The 11,575-nt window shown below is 40.8% G+C and overlaps 1 protein-coding gene and 1 long non-coding RNA gene across 2 annotated transcripts; both read left to right on the top strand.

The window, feature by feature from the left end:
- The first annotated feature begins 6,072 nt into the window (after nucleotides 1-6,072).
- On the top strand, nucleotides 6,073-10,189 carry LOC145708254 (protein gooseberry-like). Its single transcript, XM_081785946.1, has 5 exons — nucleotides 6,073-6,291; nucleotides 6,428-6,593; nucleotides 7,947-8,421; nucleotides 9,136-9,408; nucleotides 9,498-10,189. Exons 1-5 carry the CDS (start codon nucleotides 6,231-6,233, stop codon nucleotides 9,936-9,938), a joined length of 1,416 nt encoding a protein of 471 aa, XP_081642072.1. The 5' UTR covers nucleotides 6,073-6,230; the 3' UTR covers nucleotides 9,939-10,189.
- Nucleotides 10,190-10,440: 251 nt separating this feature from the next.
- LOC145708558 (uncharacterized) lies at nucleotides 10,441-11,554 on the top strand. The gene is made up of 4 exons (XR_014134842.1): nucleotides 10,441-10,467; nucleotides 11,219-11,294; nucleotides 11,338-11,452; nucleotides 11,492-11,554. It is a non-coding gene; the product is annotated as an uncharacterized LOC145708558 (long non-coding RNA).
- The last annotated feature ends 21 nt before the right edge of the window (nucleotides 11,555-11,575 follow it).

The raw sequence follows: 11,575 nt of genomic DNA, 5'->3' as shown, positions 1-11,575 counted from the left end.
TTCTCTTTTCAATGGTCAAAAATCGGGTCAAAGCTAGGGTTAGGGTTAATGATTTGTGACCGGGCCTGTCAATAAGGGGAGTCTCTTTCTTAGTGCTCACAATTTTTAAACCAGAAAATTTCATTTCAAAATTTGGATTTCGTGAAAAAATGCCTGTCAGACATTTTCTGAGCCTTCTCATCTGAACTTAACCTATAATAAAAGCAAGGTGCATTTGGTGCTGGTGTCACGTGTGTTACGTGTGAGGCACCGTGACTATCACCATCGCTATATCTGGGTAAGCCGCAGCCAGAGCCGTGAAAATGAGAAATAATCGCGCCGATCCCATTTTCTACGCGTTTTACACAGCTTCAATTCAGCATACGAAAATCTCTCTTCACAAAATAGAAAAAATAATAAATAAGGTCGAAAATAAATAATAGGAATGCACCACTACTACTGTTAAATTTCCTGAAGCACCACTTGAGCAACAACTTCGAGGAGTTCTTTTGATGAGATTTGGAATGAAAAACAATTTTAACCTGTTCAAGTCCAGGGGGCCGTTTTTGGCCATTTTGGTGAAGAAATTAATAAATTCGCCTTTTGAAAGGTTCGATTTAAAAGGAAAAGTGTTATGTAGATGCGGACAGGTCGCCCAGTCACCTCGCTAAAATCACAAACGCGCGAATGCAAGCTCGGTTGACAAGCGCGAAAATCAAATTTCGGAATCGGGCGAAATTGAACAAGAAGCAATGTTGACGTGTCGCGGTTGCTCGTTCTTGTGTTAGAAACACAAAAAAATCGAATTTAATTTGCTCCTTCTTCTTTTTTTTTCTTGTGCTTTTCAAAAAGACACGATCCTACTGCTCTATTGCTTTCACAAAACTGTAGGAAAGAGCGTCTTTATTTGCAGTTATAGTAAAAAGGGAAACTTGTAAAATCGAATTCTCCATGAGCGACTACTTGCTTTTCCCACTTCATTGATCTTCAATTTTAGCTTTCAAAATTTCAAATTTCCAAAAACATGGAGAGCCAGGAGAGAAACAGGCGATTACTGTATGTTCTTAGCACTTTGAAATGAAAAGAAAAATTCTAGAGAAATGAGCAAGCTGGAAAATCTGAAAGATTTCTATCAAGAATTCGCTGAAGACTCAAAATTACAGGATCATGAAGAGGCAATAACGAAAGTAATGACAGCCATGGTGTGGTACACTGAAGATTTCTTTACTTTTCATAAGGGCATGTTTTTGCGAGGAGACAATCTTTTTACCAATTGTTTATTGATTAGCAAAATCAAAAAGAAAGCGGCCCACTGCACAAGGACTTCGAATCAGATCGAATTTACGGCTTCCGGAAAATTTGCGAGTCCACCCTTACCGCCTTTCATCATCAATTGAACCTGCCCCTTGAATCCCTGTATGTTCAAATCCCAGATCTTACTGTATTGCCGAAGATCATGACTCCTTTCCTCCTCGACTTTTGGAAAGAATCGACTTTGGAAGAAGCCCAGAAGAATGTCAGTCAGTGTTTAGGAAGAAAGTGGGATGAAAATACTATTTCGAGTCTCGTATTTAAATAAATACTGTAGCCACTGTACTTGTCAGAGTGTTGAAGGGTTTTTTGATAAGTGCCCCGTCTGGGGCTGCAAAAATTACTAAACATTATTTATAATATTAGTGTATCTCTTCCGTCACCACGGAAACAGTCAGAACAACTGCCAAATTTAATAATCATAAAAAAAGATAGCCAAAATATATGAAAAACCCTTTTGTGGTCTCCCATTTGCAGAAATATATACTTTCTGATATTCAATTCCTTTCCCATTTTTCTTTTTCAACGTCGTTGTTGAGCACCTGTAGTCGCCAATTTACAGGCATTCTGAGCGCCATTACAATCTCAATCCATCTGATGTCTTCATCAAATCTCCTACAGGTGCTACTGGCGCTAGAATCTCTTCCTTCCTGGTATATAATCCCATCCCTTTCTTCCTGAAACCATTAACCAATCGAACAACCAATACAACAAAAAAGCAAAAAACATGAACACTCTTCTTTTATCCCTCACCTTCGTCCTCTGCTTCCTCGTCGCCCTTTTCATTCTCGCAACAGTCTTCCTCTACAGAAGCATCAAAAAAGAACAAAAAGACTTGAAGAAAATCCCCGTGGAAAGCATGCTCTTCGATCATCAATTTTTCCATTTCACCGAAGAAAAGAAATCGCCATTTTCAAGCAGAACCGAGGAGCAGTTCATCTGGTATTCGCCGGAAAGAGAAGTTCGAAATCCCTACCTCGACGGCAATACCCTCATTGGAACGTTGAATTTCAAGCCGAAGCGATTTTCAACCCTTTTGAATTTGAGCGATTTTGAAGTCGAGGTTTGAAACTGTATTTTTTTAACTGTAAAAATTGTAAATAAAAGACGTTCTTCTTGAAAAAAAATCGGATATTTTCGACCATCGATCATCGTTTTTCTTCGATTTCGGAAGTTACTGTAATGTCTCAGAACATGACAGTTTGATTGAGCCTCATTCTTCGACCATAAGGGCTTCTGTTTGAATTACTGTATAATTACTTTAGATGCCGCTCAGGCGAAAAAAAAGTCGAACGGGCGAAGTAGCTATCCATCCCTTGTTCTGTCATTTTTACTGTAGCGGCGCATATGACTCGAAAAAAAGAGAAGTCGGCGGCTTTGATCTGCCCCGGGGCGAGTTCCGCGGCTCATCCGTGATTAATTAACTTGTAAAGAGAGCCTTACACGGTAATTAGCAGTACACTCGCCTCCGGGCACACGAGCCATATGGACTTCCCATTGGACCCATGCTGTTTACTACAGGCACTCTCAGCTGGGGGCAACACTGAAGTACACTGGTACTTGAATTTTAGTACGAAAACAGATGTTTCCAGGGAGAACATCGTCCGGAAGTAGCGAATCGAGCTGAGCAGGAAATCGACACTGTAACTATCGGAGCTGTATTGGCAGTAGTTCATCATGACAGCTAGTCGATTTACAGTTGAGTTGCAGTTAAAATACAGTTTCATACAGTAGTCAAAAATTCGATGAAGAAAAAAAGCCTGAATAACTGTAGTCTTGCATCAATGTGACTTCATTACTGTACTTTTTCTATTTTAAAAGATGCTTTGCTCTCTAAGTTTGATTCTAGAGTTGCCGATTATTTGGCTTTTGATTATCCCTCCGTGCTGCGAAAATTGCCACCGCGGTGGGGTTATTCAATTTGCGCCAATTTACGCACCCACATTTTTCGAAGTTTCGATTCTAGAGCCAGAAGATCCCCGTGTAAGACCTTCCGCCCCGAGAAAGAGGAAGTCGCCTTCAATGGGCACGGGAGGCGCAAAAACGGAAATCGCATTTTCGGACTTGGCCGGAAATCATTTCAATAAACATTTGAGTAACTTATCCCTCGCGCGATTTTCTAAGCTTCGAGCTTTTTTTTGTATTTTTTCTTCAAGGATTTCTTGCTTTTCTTTCGATTTTGACTTTATATTTTGTATTTTTACAGAACTTTTTTTCTATCTTCTGAAAAAGGCGCTTAATATTTTGCTTTACCATTTTTTGTGTAAATTTGGTGCTTTAATCCGCCGCGGCGATCGGCTGAGCTTGGCTTGTATAACGTGGTGAATGTCTCGGATTAAATCGCCGACAGTTGAATTTTCATTGAAAATATCGCTACAAAGGTCGGAGCTCTGGAAAGCGCGGGGGGAGAGGACTTTCATTTGATAAAAGTCAGACTTAGATATATACCGTGTTATCACACCAAGAGGTCTTTGAGGAGGGCAGGAAGGGATAATATATTAGTAATTACAGTAATGTTGTAAGGCTCAACTCTATCCGAGGCCGAAGGCCGAGGGAGGGGGCGAAGCCCCCCCCCCTCCTAGGGTCCCACATGATCGGAGGCCCCCCTCATCGAAAGATATTTGGGGAGATCCTCCAGTAAAGAGTCCCCAAATAAGATAGAGAGACCCTTATCTGGAGGTATCTGCGATAATAAGAGAGTTCCGCCAATTTCTTATGTTGAGGGGGGCTTCGCCCCCTCCCTCGGCCTTCGGCCTCGGATAGAGCTTAGCTACTGTATCAATGCTGGGGTGACAGTTTTGTTTTAAACTTGCACCTTCGACTCCTTTTTTGAGCCGGAAGTGGCAAGTCCACTATTTTGGAAAATATCAACAACAAATGCTGGCTTTTGAATTTCACGCTGTCTGTAGAGCTGTCTCGCGCAAAATGAAAATGGTTTTGGTTGAGTTTTCTCGGTCACAGATGTAACCGTTACACTTCCTGGCAACGGGGGAAGGGCGAATCCGGAAATCCCCGCTAAACAACCTTCACTTTTTTAAACAAGGAAAAACTGACAGCTGCGATTATTCGAATGATTAATTTTAATAAAAAAATTTATTAAATAAAATCTTATTTTTGAGCTGCAAAAAATTTAAAGAAAAAAATGAAGAAATTTTCTAAAATTTCTAAAATCGCGAGATTCCGCGAAGACTTCTTTTACGTGAGTTTTAAGTCTTCTGTTTGATTATTCTTGGACTGCGTAAAATTGTGACGAACGTCATGTCATCCAAATTACGGCCGAAGCTCGGGCAAGTTAGCCCGTGAAATCCACCAATAATAATTCATTCCGGACAATTTTTCCCTGTCTCCTCGACTAAATTTCATAAGAAAGAAAGAAATGAGAAACGATGATTGGCTGAAAAAGGGTTGAGGAAAATCTCAAGTGGTTAAAATACGCCACCAAGGCACTTGAAAAGGGATTATCTCTGTTTTCGCGCGGCAGTGTGGCCTTTTTTTTCATCATTTTTGAGAAAAAAACCATCATTTTTCTCCCTAAATTGTCCGTAAAACCTCACCCCTAATGTCCTAAATTGTTAAAAGTAAGAAAAAAAGACGCAGTAGCCTTAAATTAACATTATACCGTATTTTGAGGAGGTAAAAATGACCATTTTTTCGGGTGACTTGGAAGAAAAGGGTTAATTTTGCATTTGATTTGATTGAATTTTATCTTAAAGCTGTTTAGTTTTATATAACATTTGTTCACGGTATATTTGCGCGGCTTTCGCGAGTGATCTCGGGTGACGTCTTCGAGTCTGGCTAGAGCAGTGCCTAGTTAGTTGGATTGGCCTTGGGAGATCGGATGAGGGGATTTTGAAATGGAACCAAAGTGGCGTTTTATTCATTTAGTTCCGCCAATGGCACACCACGTTACACACCCATTACCGACCCAAGATTGCGCTCAGCCGGGTTAACCCGATCCTGACCGTTCAATCCAAGTTTAATGCAAGATCGAACACATCAAAGGGGATGAAATTTGGGCTTTTGGTTTTGGAAAAGCTCAGAATTCGAAATTTTCCCAATAAAATCGCCTCTTTTTCAAACAACGATATCTTCGAGACACCCTTAAATTTGATGTAAAACTTATAAATCAACAGAAAATTTAAGGGTCTCGCTTCGATATTCGCTAAAAAGAGCGTTTCCAGTAAAATGGTTTTCACGCAGAAGGGGGTTAAAATTTCAAGATGACTTTTATGCCCTGATTTTAGATTATCCTTTCTGATGAATTATTTTTTTTAGTTTCCAAGGGAGGGCCTTAATCAAAATACAAAAGTACAGAGTATCAATGCGGAACAAATAATCTGCCTGCGCCATTTGAAGATCTAAGAACGCGCAATTTCGCGAATTGGCCCCAAATGTGGAAATAACTGAGTTGGCATTTGGCCTCGTAAAAAGTTAGTCTTCGCTACTGTTTCAAAAATTTCAAGAAGTAGCTCAACACACATCATTTAAAAGAAAGAAACGAAACGCACCTGCTGACGAGTTGTTCTGTTTGTTCAGGCGGTCGATTTTAAACCAGAAAATGATCTTTGTCCAAAGTCATGTCTATTTTTTTAATCAAACAGCTATTTTATTAATAAACTAAGGAAAAGTAAACCCTTTACCGGGGCGCTCGGGAGCCAGAAAAAAACTCAGTCCCGCAGCGCGCCGGGGAGCGATCTCGTGTCGCACTAAAAATAGCGCGCCGCCTAGCGGAACGCAAGAGCCAAGGACTGGCTGCATCGTGAGCCCAGAGCTCAAGCCACCAGCTTCTAGCTTTACTCAAAACATCGAATTTCATTCCAAAGTGGAGCAATCCCTGTTTTTTAAAACTTTGATCGTAAAAAGAGGATACTTGTCTGAGAGATATTGAAAAAATCGAGTGAAATCAAGGAAGAAAACTAAAAAAACTCCAAAAAAAAACGATGCAAGCGCCAAATCTAGGAGCGGCCCAGCCGTTTCGCCCGGCTCCCTTTCCTATGGAAGGTAAGAAATTGAAGAAAGAGGCGGAGATTAAGGGGATCAAACTCCTATTCTGTAATTTTAGAGCGCAATTTTCTCTTTTTGCCGGCCAAATTTTATGAAAAAAGGGATGATTCTATCTAACGATGATTTCTTTTAGGGCAAGGAAGAATGAATCAACTCGGCGGAGTCTTCATCAACGGTCGACCTTTGCCGACGCATATTCGACACAAAATCGTAGAAATGGCTGCAATGGGCGTCAGACCCTGTGTGATCTCAAGACAACTGAGGGTCTCACATGGATGCGTATCGAAGATTCTTTGCAGGTAACTTTCAACTTTCGAGAATTCTAGAGTTTTCAAGTTTGATTGATTTCTTTGATGTCAAACCTTTTGTCTGTCAGACAGTCCCTTTGACCTACAATTGAACAAATTAAAAGAGCTACAGTATCGATTCTAGCATTTCTTTCCCATGACTCCCCACAAGGACCCGACCCATTATTATTTTTATTAAAAAGCTCAGCTGCAGTGGGTGGTTATTTTTGTTGAATGGATTCATCACCCCCAGTGATCCCCCGTTACCTGAAAAACACCAGCCGATCGGGCACTAGTTTGTACGCACGCGTCGTTACTAAAACTCGAGCTTTTAGTTTTGACACCCGCGAGAAAATATGGAACTTTTTCTCAAGAAAAAAATCGTTAGGTTTCAAAAAAGAACTTTTTGGAACTTTCAAAAATTGATTATTTCGTTGACACCCTTAAAATCTTTTCAAGAAACCGGTCTTTTGAACTGTTTTATAAAAGAGCCAAAAAAGTACCATTCAAGTTAAATGCCAGTCGGCAGGCTTAGCACCACCCCTAATAATAAAATCTGCTCGCGTTCTTTCTCATGACATGGTGCAACAATTGTCAATTGGTGGTGAATGGTGAGCACCACCGCCGCTGAGGCGCCGCGAGTTGCGTTTCCAAAAGCCAGCTAGCTAAGGACAAAAAGGCTAAATAGAGGCCGACATTTGAGCCTGTCCAGCTCTCTTTCCGACCTGAGAAAAAAAGGCCACGGCAAGGTTTTTTCTTTCCTATCGTAGTTTTTCTACTTTGTCTGGCATTTATCAGCCATTTTTTGTTAAGGGAGTCAATTCGAAAGTCGCTTTTTCTGGCTAAATTTTCCTAATAATCGTCTAAACTTCCGATTATAATGATAAAATAAGGGTGTCAAAATGTTAAAAATAGTCGAAAAGTGTGTTAGAAATTAAGGTGCAGGGCCTCCTAATTGATTTTACTGAAGAATAAGTCATTGAAAAACAATATTTTCTTATAAAAATCGCGTGTTTTTCTGAAATCTCAGAATACTCAAAACTCAGGTCCTGTTTTCTAAATGTATATTTTGCGGTTTTCTCTAATCCCTTCATGGGATGACTCCTTAATTCGGGTGCCAACGATAATACCGATAGGAGCGTGACGAAATCGTTGTTTGTAAATTGGGACTGGGTTTGACACCTCGTAATCTGCGATCAGAATTTTACGCATTATTTAATACCCGTGCAGAGGAGAGCACTGATATCCTTGCAGTTAGTTTCAGTTACAAGGTTGCACCTGGGCGGGAAGGGATTAAGACACGAATTTCACGCCTTGTTGAAATCAAGGTCAAAACACAAGCCAAGCTAATAAACTTTTCTTTAGATACCAAGAAACCGGTTCGATCAAACCCGGTTCCATCGGCGGCAACAAGACGAAAGGAACCGCGCCCGAGATCGAAGAAAAGATCCTCCAATACTCGCGAGAAAACGCCGGAATCTTCTCATGGGAGCTGCGTGAAATGCTCATCAAAAACGGCGATTGCGAGCGATCCGCGGCACCATCGGTTTCGACAATTTCTCGGACTCTTCGAGCTCATGGCGTTCCTGAACCAGCTGATGTCAAGAAAGAACCTGGACAGGAAGGACAAATCGACCCGGGAAGCGACAAATCTGACGGATCAGAGGATGAAGATGGAGTCAACTTGCCGCTGAAACGAAAACAACGAAGATCGAGAACTACCTTTTCTGCCAATCAGCTGGACGAGCTGGAAAAGTGCTTTGAAAGGACGCACTATCCAGATATCTACACAAGAGAAGAACTCGCCGGAAGAACTGGTCTTTCTGAAGCAAGAGTTCAGGTAAAAAAAACTATATTTTGAGGCCCCTTTCGAATGATTAGCGAATAAAAAGCGAGGTTTTTTTGCGATAGCCAATCAGAAATAATTATTTTTTCGGATTATAGAGTCTTCGCTGTAGGGATGGATCTTTAGGTCCATTTTCCTCGAGGTGCTTATTTTTCAATTTTCGCGCGGCGGGTGATCACAATATTTTCAACCAGCAGGTTATCACCAGTGATTAACTCTTGGCGACACAGCGCGCAGGTGGAAAAATAGGCACAGCGGGGAGCCAGTATTTTAATGTAAACATAAAAACCACGCCGAGAATATTTCATTGTGGCTAGCCATTTTGCTCGGCGGGAGACTGTCTTATCAGATCGCCTTCTTTTTTAACATGAACCTGAAAAGACAAACAAGATTATTTCTGCTTATGAATATAGAGTGGTCTTTCGCGGTCAGGCTGACAAATAAGTGGCGGTCACAAAAAAGCGGTCCGACAACTAGAAAGAAAACGAGAAAACTGACTGGACCGTACCTGGGTCTTGGGGGGCCGGGGCCCACCGCAGCCGTAAAATTAGCTTTGTAGTGATTACACAAGCCACTAAACTCGCCACAACAGGGCGCCAAAATCGGCAGAAGCCACTTCCGCAAACGCGGCCTGACCCACAGCTTGTTCTAGGAACGGCTTAACAATTCCCCATTTTCAAGAAATCTTCTTCTCAACTCCAATTTCAGGTTTGGTTCTCGAATCGACGCGCTCGCTGGCGAAAACAAATGACCGCTTCTCAAATCACCGGTCCTCTTCCTCCCTTCCCCTCTTCTCACTCTCCAATGATGGGAGCATCGACTCCTTCCGGGGCTCCCCCACCACCAATGGTCTCCATGCAGAGCTATGCTTCGACTCCTGTGGCTCCTCCAGTGACATCGATGTATTCCACGATCCCAGAATTCTCATCCCCGTATCAGCCAAGTGTTGAATTTGCTCCTACTCCCAACTATGGCCAACCGGTAAGTCAACAAAAATAACATGGACAAAAAACGCTAATATTATCAATTTTCTTACCTTACATCATTCATCAACTAACCTTCCTCTCTAGAACTTCAACTACTCCTCAATCTCAACCACCTCCTCGATGCCGAGTGAGCTCCCTTCCGCGACGAGTTTCCTTTCCTCGCATACTCCTTCACTCGAAACCCCTTCGACCGAAACACCAGCGCCGCCAGCCCTGGCCTCCCCGCCAATCCCAACAGCCGAGCAAACCCCAGTCGCTCCCGTCGAAGCAATCACGAAAATCGAAGAAAACTCCGGCTCCGATTCTGGCCACGACGCCCGCTCGCCTGGCTCCGATCAGAATTCTTCCAGCCCAAATTCGAGCAACAATTCTTCCGGCTTCGGCGACTCTTCCGCCAATCCGCTGACTTTCACTCCCTACGCGGCGCAGACGAGCTTCTACCAGCCACAATATGGATACGTCCCGACTTTGGATCCTCTCGGAGGACATTACAACCCGTACAATAATATTTATTCAAGCCAATAAGAAGAACCAAGCTTGAATTTTGCCTAAAATTAAAAAAAGAAGAATCAACCTTTCATGTGCCAAAAACTATTTTATTTACAGAGTTTCTAACTGTACATATTTTACAATTTTAAATCATCAAGATTCTGCTACTAGCAAATGCTTTCGACTTCTCTATTTTGAAAAACACTTCAATCACAAAAATATCTGTACAAAAAAACGAAAAACTGAATTCTGTCGCAAAATGTGTTACGAGGACAAAAATATTAAATAAAAACGATAAAATATTTAATCCATCTCATTTTTTTTCTTGCAAAAAAAGAGCAGGTTGGAGATAATGACCGATCATTTGAGGAATCCGGTTGATCCCCCGGGATGAGCGGATACAGCAAGGCGGGTGATTATAGCACCAAATTTTGAAAAGGCGATTTTGGGAAAGTTGAAAATTTAGAAGTAAGGAGCTCTTCATCTCTAGAATTCTCAGGCGGTTGTGGAAGAAAATAGAGTTGGATCTTAGTGCCATGCAACCGCTAGAAAAGCAGCCATCAAGGTAAAAATGACGTTTAGAGGTTCTTATTGGCCGTTTTCGCGGTTGAAAATTAAGCTTGGGTAGACCCTTAAGGGGGAGGTCGACGAGAATCGGGATTTCCGTGACCAAAAATGCGGAGAAACCCGATTAGATAGGAAAATTCTGACTTTTCAGATTGAAAGAAAAGGGTTTGAAAAATTAACCGGCGAAAAGCAGAAAAAAAATTTTTTTTTTAATTTTTCAAAAATTAGGACTGAAGTGGGGGTGTCTCGTGACCAAAAAATCTTGAAAACCGAGTTTTTTTTTTCTTCATCAAATATAATTTATAAATAGTTTAGACCCTTAAAAATTAACCGGCGATAAAAAAATTAAGGGTAACTTTCATAAAAATTTTTTTCTTATTGATTAAAAATATTCGATTTTCGTCAAAATCGACATTTTTAGCCATTTTTTCATGGAGAATTCTACAAGAATTACAAAGACTAGGATTTTTTTAAAAATAATTAGTCAGAAATCATTTTAAAACAATGCTTAGTAAATAATAATCAATTTCAGATAGTTTTTCGACGAAATCATCAACTTATAATTTTCAAGAAATTTCAAGTTCGAGACTTAAAATCGAAAATTTTACATTAAAAAGTTAACAAATTGAGAAAAGGCTAGAGACCAAAAATACTCCATTTTTATCGAGGAATCCAAAAATATAATCAAAATTTTGAAAAGGCGAAAAAAATTTTCTCGACGACCTCCCCCTTAATTTTTCCTCTTTCAGGCAGTCCACCCTTTCTCGAGGAAGCATCCTCGTCAGTGAGAAATTTAGCTCTTTGAGCCGAAATGTTGCCTCGAAGGTAAGTTGATAAGAACACAACTGTATTCTTACTGTAAGAAAAGCTGAACCTGACCATGGATTTGGAAGAATTCGACGATATTGCTCCTCGATCGCGACTTGGCCACATCAAGTTGATTTTATCATGTGTGCTGATGTTTGTTGAATGGCTCGTTTTTGGTATTCTTTATTCAATTTATTTGAAATAAGGTTTTTTAGTGGCGATTCTGATGAATGTTCTTTATTACATTGGACGGTTTCTTGGAAGTCTTGGAATGGCACTCATTTGATGAGTTTTCTGTT

Source organism: Oikopleura dioica, chromosome 1 (assembly GCF_907165135.1).
Source record: "Oikopleura dioica chromosome 1, OKI2018_I68_1.0, whole genome shotgun sequence".
Classification (NCBI taxonomy): Eukaryota; Metazoa; Chordata; class Appendicularia; order Copelata; family Oikopleuridae; genus Oikopleura; species Oikopleura dioica.
The sequence above is the reverse complement of the archived record's forward strand: the minus strand, read 5'-3'. Positions and strand labels throughout refer to the sequence as shown.